Source organism: Chelonus insularis, unplaced genomic scaffold (genome assembly GCF_013357705.1).
Source record: "Chelonus insularis isolate UGA/USDA-ARS -01 unplaced genomic scaffold, ASM1335770v1 contig_116_pilon, whole genome shotgun sequence".
Taxonomy (NCBI): Eukaryota; Metazoa; Arthropoda; class Insecta; order Hymenoptera; family Braconidae; genus Chelonus; species Chelonus insularis.
The window spans coordinates 944,719-970,679 of NW_023276357.1; the positions used below are offsets into that span (position 1 = coordinate 944,719).

Sequence of the window (25,961 nt, forward strand, 5' to 3'; positions counted from 1 at the left end):
AAGTTGAAACATTTTCTGTCTACCCATTTCATATTCATTTCACATTCATGTCTCTTTTTATTATTATAGGAAGGCCCAGCATCAAATCAAAATGTTTCATTGGTTTATACCAATTCAGATGAGCATTCACATTCAGAGGAAGTTGCTAAATTCAGCGTTCCTAAACTAATAAAAAAATGGTCCAAAATAGTGATTCGAGTATCAACTACAGATGTTGCTCTTTATTTGAACTGTCATGAGATGGCCAGACAGAAGGTTACGAGGATTCCTCAAGAACTTGTGTTTGATACAGCTAGCACACTTTATATAGCTCAAGCAGGACCTCACATTCAGGAGAGATATGATGTAAGTAACAGAATTCTATGATTATTATTTTTATTATAAATGAGTCTCACTTGTTATTTTTTGCCAAGTAGAAAGAACAACAAATATTATGTCAGAGAATATTATTAGTTATTTTATCTCATCTAGTTCTGTATGCGAGATAATATCACAAATTGATAAACTTTGATTTGGAAACTAATATGTATATGACCTTAGAATCAATATGAAGTAATATGTACACTCATGTGTCATAAACATGCGGAAATAATTAAGCAAATATTACCGACTACATGAGTGTTCATTATTGGTTAGATTTTGCCATGTATCTGAGCAGTCTGTAAAGTGAAAACCATTCCAGAATATATTGACGTGGATATTTCTCACAGTTCACATCTCGCGTGGCGATTTTGGTTTAGGTTTCCACCTATATTCCCATCATTCTGCAAATTCGTGGTGATGAATATAGTTATATCACATTGGAAAAAGTATGCTTGTTGGAGATACCATCATGTCAATACCTTCAACTCCACATCCTATTTTCAAAATACATGATCAATCCTACAGTCAGTTAACTGTGAATTTGACTCATAAATTTTTTGTTTTACATTAACTATTTAAGTTATTGAATATTCCTAAAATTTTAATAATAAATCATCGATACATTTCCTCTTTTTGATGTTAGAGTGACATTTCTATTGAATTTTCTTCAACAAGTTGCCTTGAGTTTTATGTTTAATATTCGCTTATAAAAAATTCAAAGACAAAAAAGATGTTAATTAACGATCATTCTATTATATCTACATCAAAAACCCTAAAATAGTGTCATGTTTATGTAATGAAGTTGACTGAGATACAGTCAACACTTTATCATCAATGCCATAATTTTAGTAGTTTTAGCAAGCTGGTGGAAAATATAATTAACTGAAGCAATTTAGTTGATTAATATCGATTAAATCAAATAATTAGTTTATGCTTCATTATTATCATTAAATTAAAAAGTAAAAAATCAAACTATAAAGAAAGCATCATATCTTTTTTTAAATTCAAAACATATTGAAGCTTTTCTGAAACAAATAACAACCAGGATACTGGAGATTAACACGATATATGACCAACACTTTCTCTAATAAAAGGAGCTTTTCGATATCAATTTCAATGTGATATTTTTGCGGGCATTTTGCTATACAAAAAAAAAATCAAAAAATCTTTATGATTGGAGAAAAAAGCATTCCCACATGTGTACAAAACTACGTTGAATAATGTTGGCCATTAATTGCTAACTATAAACTTGAAAATCTGAATTTGTGAGAATTTATAGATAATATCTCATGTAAAATTCGATTTAAAACAATAGAAAGAATTGAATAAAACGTGCTTGCAGACGATAGTATAAAATTTGGTATATAGACGTACATGCATTTTTTTGTGAAAGAAAAATGCAAAGGATTGTATTTCGCAGAATAGCAAGTTTTAAATAAAGCCATCACAATCACAGTTTTAGTTTTTGATGTCGTTTTGAAAAGAAAACCTTATCGTTTGTACAGACTAAATACTTTGTATTCTTTTCCTGCTCATCTTTGCAAAGTGTACATATTATTCGTCATTTTCGAGCTTTTTTACTAACAGTTCAAATATATTTTTATACTACTTTTTGAAAAGTATTCCAACTTCTTTGACTATAAGTTTCTGATACTTTTTAATTCATTATAAGAAGCTTCAGAATAAAAATAATAGACCATTGAAATATTTGTATCATTGAAAAAAAATTCTTCTTTAAATGGATAATTTATTCTTGATAAGTTAGAAAGAATATTAAAGCACTTATCATTTATGATGGATGAATAAGATGTTTATAAAAAAACGCAGCATTGTTTATGTAATGAAGAGTATTAACGCTATAAAAAAAATATAAGAGGGAAATAGAACTGAAAGAAGTCATATATTTCTACTTGCCTTTTATTATACCACAAAATTTTCAGCCCTCGTGCATAGTACTCAAGCTTCCTCGAGTATGTCAATTCCACCCTCTAATTGGTTCAATGACTCACGAAAAATAACGATCTCATTACAATAATGTCGATTTACTGAATAGCTATTTGAATACATAAATTCAACTGAGTCTTCTGTAAAAGAATGAATTTTTTAACAGTTATAATTTGAAAGATTTTAATTAAAATATTGAGTTTTAAAATTATATCTTTATCGTTGAGTAACTTTTGCTTTAGATTGGCTCATTTGTTCTTCATCTCTGACTTGTTTTTAATTTATCTGCAATATTATATCAATAGATCATCATTTCTTCTAATAAATATCAACAGTTTATCATTATTGTTACATGAGAATCTTTCGAAGTATTCTAACAGGAAACTTATCATTAATAATTTAAGGTCAGGGTTTTTGCAAGTAAGCTTCTGAATTGATTATCGATTACAAATAAAATTCGGTAGTTTTTCATGTCAATCACAGTTAAATATGTAATAGTTTGGTGACTGGAAGAATAAAAAATCATGAAATCTTATTCTCAATTTAAAAATCGCATTCAATTCTTTATAAACTCTTCTTTTATTTTTGATTGCTTTAAAGAATTAATCAACTCTACTATCCTTCATCATAAAAAAGCGTGAATGAGTTGATGTAGGAACAGTATTTTGGGCTTTTAGTATTTATTTATTCAAAACAGTTCTTGATCAACCGGAGATGCTCATAAATTAAACTTGGCAGGTTAATTAGAAAGCCATGTTCATACAGTAAAAATTTTTCGATGTTTTTTCATCTAACTTGTTCTTTTTCTTCTCGACATTTTCAAGCTATTACTGTCAGTGGATTCCAGTAAAAGCAGTGTCGGTCTATGGTTTATTGGACAATAAATGTAAGAACGTATATGCGAAAGACGACGACCCGCTGCAGAATCTTTTACCCCGTTGAAAGTTATTAAGAAAACGTGCGGAAAGTATCATGAGAATATCTACCCATTTTCTACCCTTAGTTTCATTCTTCCCACTATTTTCTGGGTTATTCTCAAAATACAAAGCATACCATACTGTTCGGTATCGTTATTCGTTTTGGTGTTAGAGTTTTATTTGAGGATCATTACCTTTCGTAATAAACATAAAAACTTTTTCAGTTTCTCGTTTTCCTTTTTTTTCTGTTTTTTGAAATATCATTTTGATTTAGGAAATTTAACTTTTGCTAGAGTATTTATTATCACTAATGTATCAATTAGGTATCAGTATCTAGTGATCTAGCATCATGAAGAGTACTTGCATCATTAAAATCCACGAAACAATCATTTTGTTCTTCTGGAATAAAAAAAAAAAATTTAGAACTCATACATTTCCCAACATGTCTATCACCATCATGACAGAGAGAGAGAGAGAGAGAGAGAGTTTGATAAGAATGCATTTTTCAATATGTCAGAGAATAACTGTTGGAATTTTTTTCCATAAATGTTGGATGTATTTTAAGTCTTCTGATTAAACCATCTATGTTTTATGGAAAAAATCACTGTTTTAGTGTTGGATATTGATTTTTTAAAATCAAACATGTCACATATCTTCCAAATCCATCATTATTTTTTTACTCACCAAATCTTGTCCTATTATTACCATTTTATCTCATGACGTAGTATCAAGAATAGAATTTAACATTAAAAATTAATTATCTATTTTCATACAGCTCATAATTTTTAAGAATAATTTAGCATAAAAAATATAGCTTTTGAAGCTTAAATAACATTAATTTCTTATTTAAAAATGAATCTCCTAGTAAAAATGGAATAAAAAGATGTAAAAATTATAAGAAAACAGTGTTATGTAAACTAATAAGTTCTATAAAATTTGCAAAAGTTGGGAATGTGTTGAATGTTTGAGTGAAATAAATTTTTCTCCTCACACATATAGGATACACATGTTAGTAAGAGTAGCAAAGAAGTTATTATCGCGTGGGAGTCTGGCGTCACGGTTACCTTTCATTTGTCTCCGTCGTTTCTCTTTTTGTTTTCTTCCTCTTGTTCCTTTACATCTCACCCGTGATACGAACTATCCTTTACTTTCTTCTGGCCCTTCTGGACTCGAAGTATTTTTCGAGAATTTTTCTTTGTTCTCTATTGTTCACTTGCTCTTGATGCCCTCACAAGGCAATAGAGTAAATAACTAAGTGATGAAGATATACAATAGTAAAAAAAAAAACTTGATGTAAAAACATCCTGATAAATGACTGTGAAATTCTTTTATATAACGGACACCATTTAGTGCAATATATCTATACTGTCTGTTTATACGGTTGCTTAAAATTTAGGAACGTTTAACTTTCCAAAAAACAGGATTTGCACAGTCTAAATGGACGTGCCACCGCCCTCAGTTAAATTTATCGCCTAAGATGCAACCACGAAAATTTGCTGCGATAAAAATACCAACAACGAACGGATGTCACGGATTTATTCAGGATTTTCTTTTCTACAAAATCTTTTTATATTCGTGTTAAGAATTTTACTGAAATAAGTAAACCAACATATAATTATGTTTTCAATACAACTACGTAATATGTTTACATGCTGTATAATGAAGAGCAAAAGTTTCTTTTAGGTAAAAAATATATACAGTATAATCTTTCACCCTTACATATTTTTTCTAGTCCTGTAACCGTTTTCTTTCGTTTCAATTACAGCACTTTGTATCTGCCACTAATTTTTTTCCATTCTAACTACAGACTTATTGCCAGCTCCAAAAAGTATAAGCTCTTCACTTTAACGGAGTGTAGGTAACGAAAAAAAATTACATCGTATATTTAAAATATAAATTTGCAAATTGAACGATTTTGTTAGATTATTTATTATTTTTAACTTTTTTAAAAATTCTATTTCACAAAACATACATTTTTAAATGAGAAATATCACAAATAAGATTTTTCCTAACAACTTTTTAAAAAAGATTATTTTCAATGACAAAAATAGATGGAGTAAAAAAAAATTATGAACACAGTTCTTTGAATGAAAAAACTGCAAAAGAAAATATTAATTTTAGAATGAGTCAATATTTTTAAATAAACCAGCTTGTTATATAATCCTGTTAATGTTGAAATTATTATTGCATATTACTAAAACATAAACTCAAGATATTTTTTGAAAAATAAATCCTTCATACACAAAGATATCAATAATAATTTTTACAGATACATTTCTACAATTTTAAAAAATAACATTCAAAGACTTTAAAGCGAAAAGAAGCATTTACTCAGAGCTATAGAAGTGAAAAAGTAGCAATTCGAGCTCAGATAAAGAGCATTTGAAGATTTAGTGCAGAGGCTATCAAAATCAAGAGACTCAAAATAAGTTTAGATAGCATTGAAATCAACTAGAATGTCCTCGAATTTCGATAACGCTTTAAAAAATGTTGTCAGAAACTTTGAATTACTTCAATTGCAAAATAAACCGAACATTCTTTTCAAAATATTTTTATTGACATTTAAATCAAAATAATTAAATTCTATTTTTAAATAACAATGAAGAATTAATAACATGAAAACATTAATATTTTAATTGAATCAAACAAAATTTATCTATATTATTTTTTTTAACCACAAGCTTTTGACTGTTATCAATAACTTCGTTTCAAAACACACCATTTTTAAAAATTTCCACTTAAATACTTTAAAAAATTCTGTTTGTGTATCAAAAAATTGAAATAAGTTCAAAAGAGAATAATATCAAATAACTACAGGGATATTAAAAAAAAAAAAAAGAAAATAGAAAATAAAAAAAAAAATAGCAAATGGTAGAAGATTGATGTGCAAAATAAAGCCAATTGTTTTCGTATGAAAAATCACATTATCCAAGCGAGTTGATCAAATAAATCTTCGTAATCTACGAAAGTCTATCTTAATAGATTCGTAAATTCCGTAATTCGTTTCTGGTATAATTTGAATTGTGATAAATCAATTGGTAGTTTAGTTGTGAAATTTGACAAGCGTGACATTCAAGTAATAAAGAAAAGTTTTAAATAAATCATGATGATTCCACCAGAGAAAGAAAAAAGATCAAAATCAGTTTATTTTGAAAATAAATCGTTTTTACACACTAGTGTATCTCAATTTCAGAGTATAGCGTGCGAACCACCAATCGATTTTTATATACCAGCCGGGTGTTTGCGTCGATATATCGTTCAAGTTCATTCCTATGCCATGCAGATAAAAATAGGAAAATTGAAAATTTTATCCCAACAATAGTTCTTTTTAATAAAAATAATAGACTGAGGAATATGATAGGATTTCCGAAACAAAATAGTTAACTGTTGCTTTTTTGAAGCTTTTATATGATGTTTTTTAAATAAGTTTCACTTGAATAACTCTCATTTTTATCAAATAACTTTTACTTTTATCGATAACAGTCATGTCTTTATTCGTAAGTTCTCTTTGTTTATTAAAGCATTGAGTGCTTGTGTTTGCACCAACCAGTCGATTTTCCGAGTGGCTTTCAAAGCATTGATACACCGAAAGTGAATCTATTAATGCTATATTAATGGATTAAAAATTTTTTTAAAACCCACATCGTGGAAATTTTATTTTTTTCTCCAGTGATGTTACATGACTGTGACGAAAAAAAAGTTAACAACTATAGAGAGGAAGTGAAATGTTTCATGTACCGGTTCAAAATTGCAAAGAAAATTTCATTCAGTCATTTTTATGTCCATTATGATTCTTTTTTCATTAAAAAAAATATTCCGGTAAATGTAACATGCTTGAATTGTGTCTATATTTAAATTTAGACCTTTTTAAATAATTTCCTTTGATTTTCTTTCTTCTCAAAGAAGAATCAATATATACAAATCTGGTGATGTACTTTTATATATATCTTAGATAAATTGAAGATACCTTATGCTGAATAGAAAATTTATGTGACGTGACCTTACAAAAAAAAAACCATACATCTCTACAAGTGAATTTCAAACTGCTGCTATTCTTAACTTACTCGAAACTCAAAAGTGTAGTTAACGCAATTTTAAACATATTTTTTCTGCAGGTATTTGCACGTAGTATTTCCAAAGTCGTATCATCAATAGATAGAGGAAAGTTTAAAAGTACTGAACAGTAAAAAAGAAAAACGATAACTTTGGTATTTGACCAAGTATCTCAGAAAGAATAGCTGCCATTGACAACATCATTTTTATAGGAATGTCTTTGACTTTTAATAGTCTACTATACTGAGGGAAAATAAACTGTTAACATGACAGCTTCACAGTCTGTGTCAACAATAGTTATGATTTTTAAAGTTAGATATTCTGTAAACAGATCAACCATAGCAGAAATATGTTGAAGCGGCAGTACAGGTTGGATCAAATATAGTTCAGTAAAGATTGGCTCAATCCTTGTCCAATATCAGAACAATCTATTCATTCTCAGTCCAACATTGTTCATCCTTCGTTCTTACTAAGATGTTGAAAGATTTTCTTAATTACGTTGGAACCTGTTGTAGTTACCTAATATATAATTAATACAAAAAAGATTGTGGTAGAGCAGGAAAACTAGGATAAGTCAAGAGTGACTAAGAAAATTACTCAAAAGCTGAACTGTATGCTTGATTTACTTATCTATTCTTGCTAGAACTAAAGATTTTATTTATTTAGAATATTGGAAGTGTAGCTTTAATAAAAAAAGGCAACATTAGTACCATTTTGTAGCAAAAATAAACAAATTTCATCAGAAAAGAAGTTCTTTCATTGGAGATATCATAGTCATCTATGATATAATTTTAAAAAGTTTTAGAATATTAAAAGAATATTTAGTAAACATATGGGCAAAGTATCAAGGAAACTCTAACAAGCTATATAGGAAGTGGATAAAAGCAAAATCAGGATTTTCAGCACGTTCAACAAGCTATACGAGTTTTGCCACTCTAGACCCCATTTTCTAACTGTGGTTGAGCTAGCGAGCTTTGAGGCGATATTCCTTCCATTCCAAAACACCCAGTTCCAATACGGTGCAACAAGCGTTGTCATAGTGAAAATACTTTAGTATAAGCACACAGTTACATAATGCTGTTTTGGACATTTGGTTACTTGAATCAAACTAATCATCATTAAAGTTGCTGTCATTTTGCATCAATCAATGTTACATTTATCTTTATTCTGACCTCTCAATACTTTGTATATTTCATGTGACATTTCACCCATACGTGACTTTGTTTATTGAACTAAGTAAAGTTTTCGTGGTTTTACCAACATGTCGTGGAAAAATACATTTATTTGTTGAAGCAAATAACTGGAGTGCTGTCGTACTAAAGTGTTCCACTAGGTAGAAGAAAAGGCAAAGTACATATACAGAGGTTTCCAACTGGACCCAACTTTCTTATATACACCTTTTAATATGTACTTTTCACATACCACGTGAACATATCCAGTCACTTGATAAGTTAAGTGTACTGAACTGTATGATCAAAAGGTCAATATATTTCAAGTTTTGAGTACATTTGTTGTATGCTTCAACAAATAGTTTGTTTCATGTACTAGAAGATGTCTGTGCTATTTTGAAGTTAGGGTTGATTCTACATCACCTGAGTGAATAATGGAATGAAATATATGTTGAATAACAATGCCTCTAAAAAATGATTTCAAACAAAAGGATGATCAAGAAAAGTTGATGCTTCTATAATGATGCTTTTGATTAATAGTTATTAATGTCATCTACTATATTTTTTCTGGTATTGATTTACTAAATTTATTTTAATTAACATTCAGAAAAGTATAATTATTCTCATGTTAATATTTTTATAACTTTCGTTGTGATATATTTTTCTATCTATATATCCTATTGATGTATTCTGTTAATGGTTTTTTTTATCAAAGTTAGAGCTTTTTAAAAGATAATGATATCGTAATACAGAAGGCCGAGTGCTTTCATCATTAAAAAGATAAAAGATAATGAACATTTTTATGCATACTAACGAAACTTCAATTCATTGAAATTACAATTTCAAACTTGGAGTACATAAACAAATTATTGTAATTAATTATTTTTTTATTTATACATAATTCTATTTAATTCTTTCATCTTTAAATAACGAGACTCTGAGTGAATAAAATATTTTTAAATGTGAGAAGTCGAATTTATATTTTATTTTGTGACAAAAAAATAATACTTTTACAACAGTTATTAAATAAAAAAAAAATCGTAATGGAACTTTTTAATAATGAAATATTCGATATTCTATTTAAATTTCGATGAAAGATATTTTAAAAAAAATTTCTCTGTAGATTTATTAGAGTGATTGATATAAACGACAATATTTCAAATTATTTTTAGAAGAATTTTTAGAAAATATTGTGAACCATATTATAGATATATTTGTGGTATAGCATAATAATCGATGAGAATCGATCATCTCTCCTGGGCGCAGATGTAAAAGTCGGTAGATGTCCCATTTTTTATTCCTCAGTCCTGTATCCAACATTCAACTTTTCCCACTTGCGACCGCATTTGCTCCTCGTTCACTGTTGTGCTATTTTTTTCCGTAACATTTCACGTATCACGCCAAACGATCAGCAGCAAACTAATTCAACAGCGCAAAAAATAGATAAATAGAACGGGAAAAAGAATCGTTTCGAGTCCTAGTGTGTTAGTCCATCAGGGAAAGAGAAATGGAAAAGAGAAAGAGGCGTTAATCTACATCAGGTTTCAACATTTGTATATAAAAATCACGCCTCTGCATGTCAAATTCTGTTTCAATATATGGTTAAATATTCGTACGATTTAAAAAAAATTACATTGAATCGTTTCATCCTCTATTCATATTTAATTATATTTTGTCGATAATATTTATTAATTAATGTTTGAAACATGAAACAAAGTTAATAATTTTTCATTTAATTTACAAAACATTTATAGCTACAATTCAATAAATTATTCAATTTTCAAAACGTTGATATTTATTTACTATTAACTTCAATAAAATATAAATGATTTTAATCAAGACGAAAATTACATATATAGCTATTTTGTTTATTATGTTGAAAATGAGAGTAGAAAAATCAGTATTCATTTTCCTTTTTAACTTTCCATTAGGAAATTATTGTAATTTTGTCATATATTTACGTTTTAAGATGCTTAAAAGCATATGAGGAGGTTTAAAAATAAATTTATGTACGTACGTACTACTGTCCGTTCGCATGTATGTACGTACGTATGTCCGATTTTTTTTGTTTCCCATATTTCGAGAACCACTAGAAATATCGACTTCAGGCAAATTTTATTTAAAAGATAATACAATGAAAAAGGTCTGAAGGGAGTTTAAACAAATTCGGTTCAGTTATTTTTTGTATAATAAATAATAACTATGAAATGAATAAAGTCAAAGGCGATTGAAAATTAACTTCACTTATTACATGATAAGAATTGTTAAAAATTTGCTTAATATTGTTGTTAATGACTTTATATGACTAATAACAATTTTAATTTGTTATAAAAAATTCCAATTTATAAATAAAATATAAGTAAGATTTTTATTAAATTGTATAAGGCTAATTTTTAGGATATTAATAGTAAAAAAAACTGTTTAATAATTATTTGCTAATATCATATGTTTATTCATGTATTAATGAAACTCTAATTAATATTTAAATAAGCCCATCTTAATAATTTCCACGTATTGCAATGTAGATTTGCTACAGCAATTTATTTGCATGCAATACTCCAAAACAATCCCCGTGTCCTCTTACATTTTAATACAAAATTAGGAGGGCAGGGAAGAAAAAGGTTTTTGAAGGCCAAAAGAGACAATGGCGATAAGAAAAAAACTCATAAAGGGAGTCGACAGGATTAGTTTGCCTTCTCACAGGAGACTAGCTATTTATTTCATATTTATTTCAACGGAGCACTTGAGAACGGATGATAAGACAAAAGGTGGGGATGGTTGACGGAAAAGAAAAGAGGCCAAGAGGGTGAGGGAAAGGTGAAAAGCAACCCCCACCAAGTGGAAGGAAAAGCGTCGCAGCGCGTTTGGGGTTGCGCGTATCATTGAGGGATAATTCTACTTGCGCTTAGCTTAGTTCATTGAGCAGCCGCGAGGCGGCAGCTTCACACCCGCGAACCTCTCAAAAGTCTCGAGCGATATCAAATGCTCTCGTGGCTTCTTGTTTATGAGTCGTGCAATAGAATCGACAGTCTGCATTCGATGATAAGGCTACATCTCTGCAGTTACGAAACTTTCTTGACGATTTGCATTTACCGGAATCGCTGGAAAATGCACGGAATAAAAAAAATAAATGATATAGACCAGGAGATAACGTAATAACGAGACATTCTGTACACGTGACGCGAGAAAACTTGTTACCATATTATTATACCAATAGTTTTCATGTATCCCAAGTTGTTGACATTCGTCAAAATGGACTTGACTAAATTCATCACAGTGAAAGTGTCAGTGGAACAGTGTTGTTTTAATCTCTAAATTAAATATATATATAAATAAATATATAGATATATTGCAAAATAAAAATATTTATTAATTGTTAAACTAAATGAAGCTATTCTAGAGCAGTTATTTGGATCAACGAAGTTGGCATAAAAAGTAACAATAGCTTTTTAATAATATTTAACATATTGACAAATGAATATACTCAATGCCTATCATTTATCTTTCAACCTGTTTATTGTAACATCTTGGGCTTGTTAAATTTAATATTGAGTTTATGTTATAATTTAATTTTCGATGAAATCCAACTCATGCTTCATATCATTTAAATTCATCAAGTTTTGATATTATGCTCTAACACGATAATTGTAGTTACTATTTATAAGTTGAACTATAATAACTTCGTTAGAGTAACTTTTAATTGAATTATTTTTTTTACATTTTTTGTATGATATTTCAAGTGATGAATGAACAATGAAAATAAGCAATTGAATTTTTTCCTGTTAACAACATGAATTCAATATTATTGACAACGTCCATTGTATACTTGTCTATTAAAATAACCTTTCCTCTAGTTTGCTTTCGAATCTTGATATTCTAAAGATAACCAATTCTCATATTTCAATTATCAGTGTCAATCAATCTTCATCAACCTCTTCTGACAATCAGATTATTTGTTTATTTTTTACACTCCTACAGATTTAAATGTTGTATTATGAAAACAAACAAGATAGCGAATATGATAGCATGGTAATTATGTGTGGCAGTAATGTAGCAATTTAAATGTGCTAAAGGAGAATGAACGAATTTTAAAAAGAGTAACCATTCGTAAAAATTGAAAAATACACGAAAAAGAAGGAAGTAATATAAGACATAAATTGACAGGAAAAATAAATTTTACATTTCATGATTCAGCAATACGTGTTTTATTTTTTTTTATCAATTTTCTGGTTAAGTGTTCACAGTTACTTCGTTTCCCTTTAAATATCGATAAAAAGGCTGCAAAGAATTCCTACTACTTCACATGCACGCAATGCATCTCATGTCAATTTAAAAGTAATTTTATTTTTTCACCAAATCATTTTGATAAATATTATAAGTAATATTTTCATGCATTAATGTGGCTTTTTCCAATTGAATATAGTTAATAAATATTTAATAAAATATGAGAGATTTAAAATGGGATAACTGAGAAAATTTTGATTAAACTATGAAAAATATGCTTTTTATATTTAAAATCTTTTCTGGTCCAAACTAGGTCATTGGAAAGTAGATAAAATTTTCTATTTAATATTAATAAAAATATTCCCCATTTTATTGATAGCGTTTTAACATTTTCAAAATTAAAAAATCATGATATATCACATCTAAATTGTTGAAAATGTAATTAAAAATTATTTCCAATTACAGAAAATTCTAATATTGCATTTCTACTCAACTTTTTAGTGGCTAACATATAACGTATTTTTAGGTTTTTTTAATATTTTTCAAATTAACACAAAAACATATTTACCCTCTATTTGTAATTATAACATTGGTATTTGTTTAGTTAGTTATCAAAAGAATATGATGAGTGGATTAATTGATTTATTTTATTTATACCAAGTTAAAAACAATTACTTGACTTGGCAATTTTTATTGACTTTTTTAAACCATCACAACTGCAGTAACTCATTTTCTGATTGATTATTTCTACACTTTGAATAAATTGTTTTAAATAATCAAGTTTAAATAAATTTTCAGCTTTAAAAAGATTTATTTTGTTATCAAAACTCTTATAATACAAAAAAAAAATGTAAATTTTTCTTAAAAAAAAATTCCAAGCTATATGATCATCTCGCAAAATCGAATAAAATATTAATTCACAGAAATGAAGAACTTGATTATTGTGCTAAAGTTGCAGAGTGCTCAAGAGATGATAATAATATAATCGATATCACCAAATAATTGGGTATAGAATGAATTTCATAATAAGTCGATAAAAATAATAATCTCCTGATAAAAGTAATTGTTGATACTAATGGTTTTTAATTTGCATAATTGGTCGTCATAATTAGTCCGAATATCATCAAGCATTTTTCCAATAATGAAATTACCAATATCACGAGATTTAGAATTTTTTCATGAATTTCTCTATTAAATCTCGACTAAAGAAGAAAAAAATATCAAATAAATTTTCCATCATCGTTCTCATGATTATTAAAAGCTGACTGAACAGATTACACTCATGCTGATATTTTTAAAGTTGAAGTAATAAATAAATAGAGCTGACTTATTGCCGTTTGGCTGAGTTGTCTATCTTCATTATACCTATTAACAGTCTCGCTTAATTATGGTTTGAGCCATGATGATTCAGGTATACACCATTTCTCCATTTGTATAATAAAAAGGTTCTTCCAACATGTCATACAGTATTTCATGGCAATAATTTTGTGAAGTTAAATGGAGAATTTCTATTATTAATTGAATTATTTTAATCTTCTATTCCACGTCCAATAAATGGGTTATAAAATTAAAATTTCATCTATAAACATCCACCATTTCTGTATTGCTCATGATATGGTTATTTTCGTTGAAGATCATCTAATCGATAAATCATGTTTTACGTATCTGACATTTATTCTCTATAAATTGGATCGTACGATGTAAAGTCTTGATGATTGATTGTGTCAATGGTTTCTGTTATTTAATATTTTGAAAACCTAGTCTATCACTTCTAGAACTGTTACGTTATCACTGAAGTAGCTTGGTAGAAATACATAGAGCTAGTTAAAACCATTGGATCTAGACTTTATGGATTCAGCATATGCTTGTTCAACTAGAGTCTTTTTGCAATAACCATTATTATAAACAATAAAATTTATTATCAACATTGTTCTTTAGACTATTATCATCATTATTATCCCAGATAAAATTATTGTAAACGATAAATTTTATGAATTTTAGTGAATATGGTCTTTATTAAAATCTATCAATTACTAATGTTTTCATAGTACAAAATGTGAATAGATAACTACAAATTCTGATGCATGTTCTTAATTAGTGATTAGCTTCCAGATATATCAATTAGATGCATATTGCTGTATAATTTGAATTCTGCAGCTTATAACCTGCCTCATGAAACAACAATTCCCGTCGAGATTAAATTTCATTCACGTATTTATCCTTTGTCATTGATGGCTATACTATCTATTAATACTTGGGACCTCCATAGAATCGGAAACCCATTTTCTAGCATAGAATTTAAATACTCTGATATTAATTAAAAATTTCCAGCGTTAGAAGACTTTATTAATTACGTATAAAAGCTTCACTCATTATGTACCAGTTGATTATTTAGTTATTGATGGACATTTAATAAATAAAACTTAATATGATTTTTTAAAATATTAAATAATACTAAGTATACTAACCAAGTATCATATCGTATTTAGCTGTGTTTTTATCATCTGTATTTTAAACTTTTGGTTTCAGAATAGGTAATTAACTTTTTTTATCCTTAGAAATATTTTTATGAATTCAACATAAGCTCATAAACTTGTCGAGTTATCATAACTAGTTTTTCTACAAACTATAATGACAACAAAATCCTGTGAAAATATTTCAGTACTTCAAAGTAACATCAAAAATTCTATCTAATTAAAATCTCACAGCAATTTTAGTTATTTTATTAAAATACAAACAATTGTTATTTCCACTGTGTTTGCTATAAATGAGAATAAGTTGGTTTTCTTGCATCAGACATCAAAGTTATTTACGACATTACTGATTATTTAAAAAGTAATTATTAGTTAATTATTACTGATTATCAAAAAAGTAATAAAATAACTTAATTCTTTGTACTTTTACCACCATTTATTTAATTTCCTCTTAGATATTTTTTTGTTTAGGTCATATTTCATTCTTACATCTCATGTAGCTTTTGAGTCCAACAAAGCAGCTGTCATCTACGAAAAACTATAGTTCTTGTACAACTATAAGCATAAACATCATTTCTTTAGACACAAGTAGCCATGGTAGAACTTGAAATCAATTTATTATACAAGTGAAATAATAGATAGAAAAGTTTTATTATTTACAACAATGAGTTTAAAATTTTCAACCATTTTTTTTACTTGTTATTTAAACTAACTTTGTTTTTATTTATTTGATGAACAATAATATCTATTAACATAACAGTTGATGTTAATTAATTTATAAATTCCCTTTATTGAAAATATTAAATGACGTTATTAACAAAATAACCAATTTTAATTAGTAAAACATATGTTCCCAAGAATTCGAATGAAATACAGCATTTACCATGTAATAATTGAATAATTGAATCAAATTCCATTATGAAAATTTCATTAGCAAAGTTGATGTATAAATTAACTGTTTGCTAAAAAGAGTAAAGTTAAATTTCATTGATTAAGATTTTAAAAATTCAATGTTTAACTATAAAATTATTTTTTAGTTTACTTTAGGTTATGTAAATTCACAACAATGTTGTCAATTAAAACAATATCTATAATTTCAGGATATCAATTAATTGTTTGACTACAAAATTGAAAGAAAATATAAATTTCTAATTTAAAATTGAATTGAAAGTAGGAAATTTGAAACAAAAGTAATTTAAAAAATGTTAATTAAATCATAAGTTATCAAATATAACTATTAATTTATTTTTTTAATTAGTTTACTGCTTTGACATTCATTTTTTTTTATTTCAAATAAAAGAAACTGCTTTTTATTGATTCAAACAGCAAAATGATGGAATTTGAATGATTTTCTAGAAAGAATTGAATTATCAAATAAATGGTATAATTGACTTAATTATAAAATCAAATTTTCTCGTTTAAAATAAACGATATTCGTTAAATCACTTTGGAAACATGATAAAGTCTTATTTTTATTTGATAGCAACATTAATTGGCTGATGAAAAAATAATAGAGGAAATTGTCTGGAAGAATGGATCTATTTAAAAATAATGTTGAATTCCTTTCGAGCTAGTAGTAATTATTTTTTGAAAGGGAAAGCCTTTTGAATTATTAAAGAGTTGATTTTTAATAAAACATTAGGGTCTAAGGACAAAAGCTTCTGTATGTAATATTTAACTGGTACATAATTTTCTATGCACACTTCAGAGTTTTCTTATGCTTTCTAGAGTCAAAGGACACTGGTATTGAAACCTTTCACCAACCACTTTTCCATTTCTACACTTTTTGAGTGTGGGAGGTTGTATTCTAGATTATCACTCAAAAATCTTTTTATTTAGCTCACTTTTTATTTTTCTACAAGAGCTTTTTAGTCATTTATTTTATTAAACTTTTAGCAGAATAAAAGGATAAAAGTAAGATAAGGTTTTATTTTGGTATGAGTGTGTGTGTGTGTTAGTATTCTGTGAATAACAAAGAGAAAAAAGTGATATATTGTTATGAAAGGTAGACTTGAAGATCAGAATATGTTATGAATTATATCATCATGATCTGCTGCAATGAGATTTTATTGTTTGCAATGTAACGTACGTTATGTGTTTGTCACACTACAAGAATTGATGGTTACTATGACACATGAGATTTCATAAAGCTCAAGCTTTCCACAAAATTTTACAATGCATATGCAAAAAAAAATCATTCAATAAATTCTAGGAGACAATAAAAATAACCGGAAAAAACATCAAAACGAAATATTTACCATTGCAAATTTTTTTCTTTATACTACACAAGTTTTCTATGGGAATTTTTTTACAATCAAATGAACGTAAAATCCTGAAGCATAAAAAAAAAGAAAAACAAGCAAATGCGACCCAGATATCTACAACTATCGTTTACATTATCTTCCGGTGTGCCTCTTCGTATTCGTAAGCACGAATTCCACCAACATCCGTATGGACGACCATTGTTTCCCTTAACGTTGAAAGGACTCAACAGTGTGCGCTATTGCTCGGTCACATCTGCATTCTCTTCAAGGTACCTAGAAAGAGTGAATATATAGAATACAAACAGAATAGTATATTACAACGTGTAAAATGAAAGCAGCGTTAACTTTCTATCATCTATTTCTTCCTCTCTGCATTTGTCTTTTTTTTTAATGCTTTTCAATTGTAGCTGACAAATTTTTCCTGCTTTTAAAAATAATTCATTTATTTAATCTTTCGAGATAAAAGAAAACCGTGAACTTTTCTATCTTTATAATTATTATTATTTTAAATAATAAACATTTTATAATATATTTTTTTATTATATAAATTGTTGAAAATTCATTTACATTTCTAGTAAAAACAAACAATGAATTAAAAATAATATTTGTTTAAAAAGTTTGTTTAGTAGTATGCATATATTGAATTGAGTAGAAAAATTTTATTTTACTTATTAAAAAAATATCATCTATATATTTTAACACTTAGAGTGTAACATTCTCCATTTGGCTTTATTTGGATTTTCACGGTTGGCATCCAACCGAACACCAGAGGCTCTAGTTAAGACCCGGCTGACCAATGATTATCATTTCTACTTGATGTTCAGAAAGTGTACATGTCTTCATCAATGCTATTTAGTGTATTTCATTAATTCTAGCAAATTGTACGATGAAATTTGAAAAAAAAATCCCCTTTATTCATTGATGATAATAATAATAATAAAGTCAATCAGATTACAAACATAAAAGAGTCTCCATGACAAATAGAATATTCGAACTAATTCAATTGTTGTAGAAATCGATCAGCAAATGTCTGGTAATTAGACTTCAAGTTTGGTTTTACGATTTACCATCATAATAGTTTGGCACAACAAAGCAATTTATGTCAAACATGACCACCATAAGGCTTTCATGTCGAATTTAATGTATTACTCTAAAACAAAAACCATCAATACAATTTTTTAAAAAATGTTAAAAACAATTCAACTAAAAATTACTACTTAGCTGAATAGATATAACTGAAATCAATTAAAATCTCTTGTGAATCAAAACACAGTTGGGCATTTAATCTCACAATGTTGTGTCAGAACTCATACAAATATTTTCTCAGAATACAAAATATTATTTTTCTCCAAAGTTATCCACGCAATTGAACAGAATTTTTTTTATTATGATTCAAGTAAATAATTCAAAAAAAGACCATTTGATTCTGCCTATCTCCAAAAATATTTCCATAGAATAGCTTTTATTGACTACAAATGAATTAATTTTTTTTATAAAAGATAGCTAGCATTTTAAAGCTTCCATATACATGAATTTACAAAGGAATAATGGCTTTCAAATTTTTCCTTCTACTAGTGCTACGATATTTTCCTTTGTGCTAAATTTCAAGATTCTAGGTCAACGATAAAGCACCCTAGAGGTTTCGATGATCAGTCAGTCAGTGAGTCAATCTATCAATACAACATCAAGATACATTTTATAAGAACCTAGTTTCTTTTATATTACATAAAGTTGGAAATTTGAATTTTTTTCAAGACTGTAGTAATTTAGACCAGGTGTGAATGTTGATGGTTTCTTATGACCATTAATATATGCTAAAATTATCAACTTCATTTTAAAAAGTTGTTTTATTACCACTTTGTTCATAATTAATGTGAACTTTAGTATTTGATGAGGTCTCTGTAACTCATAGTTGCTGGTGAGAGTTTAGTTCTGCTATAAGGATTTAATTTTTGTAATATTCAGTTATGAAACCCGACAACAGAGAACTAAATGTTAATTTCTCTAGTCACCAAACATTTCTTTTCATAAACTATTATATATGTTAATTCAAAGCTCTTAAGATTCAAAGAATATTACAGAGTCAGTTCTTTTCAATATGAAAAAAATTTTAGTAGAATTTATTAAATCTAACAAGCCTAAAGAAATGAAAAGTTGTTAACTAATCCCTTGATACTAGAGTTTGTCATTTCTACGACGTTCAAGATTGCTTTAACTTTCATTCTCTAGAGAAATGCAAATAACCTGCGATACAGTAAGAAAATAATACTCTAAGGATTAACCAGTGAAAATAGAGGATCAGAATAATCAGTGCTATTGTATTTTTTTATTAACTAGATGTTGTGTGGATTCAACCAATTTAATTCATCGAAAAGTTTAGGAAAACATTCTCGAGTTTATAAATAATTTGTTGGAAATCCAAACTGATCAATGTCCTCTATAATTAAATTATTGATTGAACCAGTGAAATGTTAAGTTTAATTTAATTAACAAAAAAAAATATTTAAAGAAAACATAAAAAATATATGCATTAATAGGAAAAAATATAAATGCTAAAAATTGAAATATACTGTAGATACATTTAAAGATTATTTATAAAACGTTATAGAAGTGATTTTTCTCCATTGGAATGTCCCGATTCATTCTACCTTTAGTGTATAAAAATATTTCTCATGAATCGGTGGAGACATTTTAGAAAATATTTTACTGATCTTTTTGTAAAAATAATATAAAACTTGATGAGATTCTTATCATATTCAACATGAATAATCAATACAGAATAACTATAACCATAATAAAGAAAAGAATGTGCAAAAAGTATTAAAAATACAATAGAAAGCAATGGTACAATGTTTTCATTGTTTAAAGTAAAAGTTAAAGAAATAGTGATGATTGTGTTATTATTAAAATGTTATTATCTTTTTATCGTGCTGTGATGATGTTATAAACAATACTTTTAATTTCGTGGAAGAAGAACGCTCACAATGGCGATGGTAATATCACCTCGGAGCAAGATCGTAACCCTGTCATTGCTTATTGGCATTACAACCCTTATCGCCTTGGTAATAACAGGAGTCATTGGATTTTGGCACACCAGTGATGGAAGCATAAAGCCTAACAATGCTGGTGTGAAAACTGTCAGCAGTAAGCTTCAACAAGTTACTGGCTATACTGCCAATAAGCACGTAAGTGTATTCTAATATAATTTATCGATCAGTTATACTCAATTATTTGCAAATAAGAAAGAAAACCAATGCAATTTTTATATAAGTTGAAAAGTAATTTTTTTTTAATTTATACAATAAGGAAATATTTTTGATAAAAAATGTATTCTTTTCATTCAATATGATAATGCTCGAATTGTAATTTTGTACATAATACACTAGAAAAAAATTCCTAGACTGAGAATATTTTAATTTTTTTTTGTATAGAAGAATCCAAAAGTTTTATTTCAAGGATTTTTATTCTTCTTCTAAGAATGAAAGAAAATTAAAAATAATGATTTTTTATTGGAGGATATTATGATCAAGAATAAAATTGTTCTTCGTCTAGCAACATTATTTTTTTCAGTGTATAAAAAACAATTTAAATGTTTCAAAAACAATTATTTATTGAAGTCAACGTAAAGTCCTGAGCAAAGCAGATTTAAAAGTTTTTATTATGATCTAGAACTAAATAGTTGAAGTTATTGACATATTTTTTAATTTGATAAATGTAGGATGTTAAAAGATCTGAAATTGCATCTAGAGAAGTATAGAATTTTTAGTGACTCTTTTAAACGATTGATAGAGGAAGTAGTAAAGTACATCATTAAAAGATGAAGGAAATATAGGTATAGTATAAAAAGCTAGGAATTTCGAAATCTATTGAATTTCGAGTAAATTCAATTTCTCAGTAAACTACGTACGATTCACATAAGTTGGTCACTTCACAACAATAGTTCAACCTCAAGGTATTCGATTTTTTCAATTCTCCATATACGCATTGACTGATATTTTTCTTTTCAAGTTATTATTCCATCTGAATCTCTGAGATTTCTATTTTTATTTTTCATCCACAACTATTTTAAAAATTACACCACAAAAAATATCAAGTGATTTGACGTTAGTCTACTGTAGACAAATTTTAAAATCTATTTAAGATGATTTTGCTGAAAGATGTCTCTTTAAAAATTTCCACTTGGAAAGAGAAACATTAAAATTATTCACATGCATCATAATATTGACGTTCAAACTGTCAATAATATAATACCTCTAGGATGGTAGACCAAGTATTAAAATTTAAAACCAAGCAAGAGGTTACATTTTCTCCAGGCTCTTTAAACTGGAACTATCTTGAAAAATATTGCTTTTCTACAAGAAAATATCAAAACATTTTTCATAGGAAATTTATGCTATTCAACCACCAAATAATGTCAACTCTAGCAAAAAAGAAATCATTCTACACTTGAAATTTTTTATAAAGTAAAAGCAGCACAAAGCATCGACTTCAAAAACTACACCATCATTTCAATCAATACCTATCATCAAGTTGGAAAAATAACTAAGACAAGGCTGAAAGCAATGAAATGCTGCATTGAAATGAAGATCAAGTTACCTTGATACTTTCTATATAGCTTATAAACAAAGTGTTAGCCACACGTTATCTGTCAAGTCCTTTTATCCAAATTTCAACTATAACACAGTGACTTCTTGTATCTTCGAAACGTTAACCGCATTGCAAATGTAGTTGGGAAGAGCATAGTCATGGGTTCACGACACAACGTCAACGACGGTTAGACACGTTAAGCAGGTTTTACATTAGTAAAAGTTAGGATGCCGGAAGCGGGTTAGTCAAGAATGGTAACATGACAATGCAACTTTGCTAATAAATTATTATTATTACATGTTATAGATACTATTCCATGAAAACAGAACATGAGATAAAACTTGGTTCGTGTTGACTGACATACATCCTATTCATGAAATAAAATAAACCTTGGAATTATCTACTTTATTTTAAATCATGTCCAGGGAATTTGTACCATCAGGATAATTACTTTTAATTCAACACAATAATTTACTAATTCATAAATTTTGCTTAAATAAGTGGAAACCTAACATAAAGTTTATCAGAGTTTATCAGGTGAATGATTATTTTCCAATGAATAACTATTTTTATTAGATTCAAAGGGAAGTGGAACATTGAGTTTAGATTTAGAATGAAATGATTTTGTTCTAATTTTTGAAATAAAAATAACCAGGTTAAACTGGTTAAAAATTCATTACCATATATTAGCGAGTAAGTTACTTAATTAGAAATCCACTAAAATTATTGAAATGGTAAAAAAAAGATAACATAAAAAAGTACTTAAGGCAAAATATCTATGGTTTATAATTAGCTTGGATCCAGCATTCACTGAAATTACTTATTGATCTAGTTTTACATGAAAATAATAAATTTGCATGATTTTAAATAAAATTTGCTTCCTTATAACATGAATATTACATAAATGAGATTTATTAAAGTTAGATCGATGTAGCGATTTAATAGAAGCAACTTGTGCTTGATATTTCATAACACAGCTTGGAAAAGAGTATAAAACGTAACTGGGTCTCTATTGAAATGAACCAGTACCAAGAGAACAATAATATTGTAAGATAACATAAATGAGAAAATGAAAACGCGTCTATGAGCTGATTGTTATACTTGTACCATGACACAAAAGGGAAAACTGGTGCAGATATAGAGACTTGATACATATAGAGGTGTGCAGAGTTAATGAATAGACTCTCGTAAATGGTAAGAGCGTTCACGAAGGCAACGGGTCCAATCACGCTCGAACCAGGAGAACAGACAACAGCTGAGACACAGGCACACCCGTGGGATCAATGCGAGAAATAACTACGAGTAGACGAATTTAGTTATCTCCAACTACAATTCATAGTCGTACTGTCATTTTAATAATTGTATGTGCACAAGACATATAATATTGTTACACACTAGTATCACACAGCACAAAAAGTGCTAGCATGTGCAAAAACCAAAGTTTCAAAAAAAAAAAGAAAACATGAAAGCAAAAAAAGTCAATTCTCCAAAAGTGCAATAGAAACTAACAATATATGAATTGTCAGCAAAAAAACAAATGCAAAAAGTTGATAGTTATGATGGTATTATCATCACCCAACAATCATTTTTAGGTTTTCTCATTTGAAATAACACAAAAAAATTATTTATACATATCAATACATCTTTATACATCTGCTGACATCAATATTCAATCTGTATATACCAATGAATTTTATTATTTTTATTTGAATAATACATGATGTCGTTATATGTTGATACCTATTCCAATTGAAATTAATACGATTTTATTGATATTTCTATTATCCAATGTGTTATCTGATGTGTGGTTATCAATATATATTAATGAATATATACTTTTAGTAAAATACATTCTTTCATTATTAGGATAAATCTCGATGATAATTCCATACGTTGTTATGTTTAATGGAATATTTTCTCTTTGTTGTTATAACTGGAAGGACATAATAAATTGAGGAAATTATTTGGAAAAATCATCTTCGATAATTGAATTCAACGAGTCAATGAACTAGAAAATATTGCTGTTTCCATCGTCCGAGTGTAAAAAGTTTTATTTATAATTAGTACAGTTTTGAATTTTTATTTTGCTGGTAATAAACTGATCAAGATCTTGAATATCATCTTTATTCAGGTTCCATATGATGGTTTCAATTTTAACATTCCAAATGTGAAATTTTCATTTAGAACTTCATTAATTTACTGTCATGAACAAATTACCTTTGAAGTTCCTGGTATCAATTATAGCCAATTTTACTAACTAAAAATTGAAAATTCCAATAAATCATGTTTATCTAAAGTCAACTTGATTGAAACCTTTCAAATAATTTGTTTTCGTTTTCTAAAAGTTCCACGTCTATTGACTTTGAAATATAAAGAATCCTTGCATCAAATGTGGTTTAGTTTGAACAAATGATAGAGGTCCAGAACCAATATGAAGTAACACTTGGGTGGTTTAAATTTTAAAGTTTAGAAAAAATTGTATGACCTTTCTTGCACTCCAGACTTTATTTCAGAATGACTTTGTGCTGTTAAATTCACCATCAGATCTATCAAGATCTGAATTATAAGTCCATTGAGATCTTGTTAGATTTAATATGGTCTTATCAAATTCAACTTAGTCTGGCAAGATTTAGAGTTTCGCTGGAGCAGGAAGTGGGATAATTACAAACACTCGAGCACAAATCTAAATTTAACGATAGAAAATGGAGAACATTTGCTAAAATTCTGAAATTAAATTTAATTTAACTGGAAAACAAAACAATTAATTGAATAATTATTCATTAAAATTATTTTCAACCTGTTTAAACTGTAAAGACTGGACTCCATCACAAACAATATTTAACTTATTTATTAAATTAATCATTGATAAATTTAAAAAATTTCAATTTAATGTTAATAGTTGATTAGAAAATCAAAACACCATGAATTTATTTCAACTTTATCTTGATAGAGTATTTAATTGAATAAAATTATTAGAAACCATTTTATTTATAAAATTCATATTAACACTTTTCCATTTCAGATAATTGAAAACTTTTGTTTTATTTTATTTACTTAAAAAACTTCATTTAAATAAATTCAACTGTATTATAAGAGTTTCTACACTACAGTTTACCCAAATCATTCACTTTTCACTTACTCATTTCATAAATGTATAAATAATGAAAACACTTATTTAACATGTCAACAGATCTTTCATTGCAGTTTCATAAATTTTCATCTATGTTCATTACGTTTTCGTTATTCACGGGGTGTACGTCGTACCGTAGAGGATTAATTACGAAGGTAGTGTACGGGAGTAGATACAGGTGGTCTACTCACAGTTTTGAAGTGGAGTTCAGGTGGATATATAGAGAGAGAAACATTTCAATATATTTTACTACCCTTTAGGGAATATTCTATTGAAGAAGATATCGAAAATATTTCGATCGTTGCTTCAAACGTATTTTATTGAATATTTTCATATTTATTTTAATTGTAATTTTTTGGAATTTTTGGACGACTTTAATAGTCAAAAATCACTATGAAAAATAATTAGAACTTTTGTTAAACAATTTTTTTTTGTTTACATTTAGTTACTTATTACTTGTTAACAATTTTAAATTAACACTTCTGAAATGCTACATCCTATTAAAAATGAATAAATCTGAATTTCTAAATAAAATAAAAAATTTTGAATCATAAATGTAATTTGTTTTGGCTGGCAATATAGCACCATGAGATATTTAACTTCAGTAGAAATTAATGAGTGACTTTTACCTCAAATAAATTGGTATAATTATCAGCATGACAAAACATATTATACTTGTGGCCGGAATATCACCACATGTCTGATACATTGTGCACTTCTGGTATTACGATCATTTAAACTATCCACGTTGGATATTTTAAATATCCACATATCAACTCTGATGAAAAAAGATCTAGAATCACAGAGGATGAATATCAAATTATTATTACTGAATT

At 27.6% G+C, this 25,961-nt stretch overlaps 1 protein-coding gene across 16 annotated transcripts in view; it reads left to right on the forward strand.

Moving 5' to 3' along the window:
* Mp (Multiplexin) overlaps positions 1-25,961 on the forward strand; it is a 100,338-nt gene that overhangs the window by 45,406 nt on the left and 28,971 nt on the right. For 15 of the 16 annotated variants that reach the window (XM_035095183.1, XM_035095219.1, XM_035095199.1 and 12 more), the window contains exon 5: positions 70-345. In XM_035095183.1, coding sequence (XP_034951074.1) covers positions 70-345 — 276 coding nt within the window. Of the gene's footprint in view, positions 1-69; positions 346-19,902; positions 20,594-25,961 lie in introns of those variants that run through there. The other variant, XM_035095287.1, reaches the window with a different exon arrangement.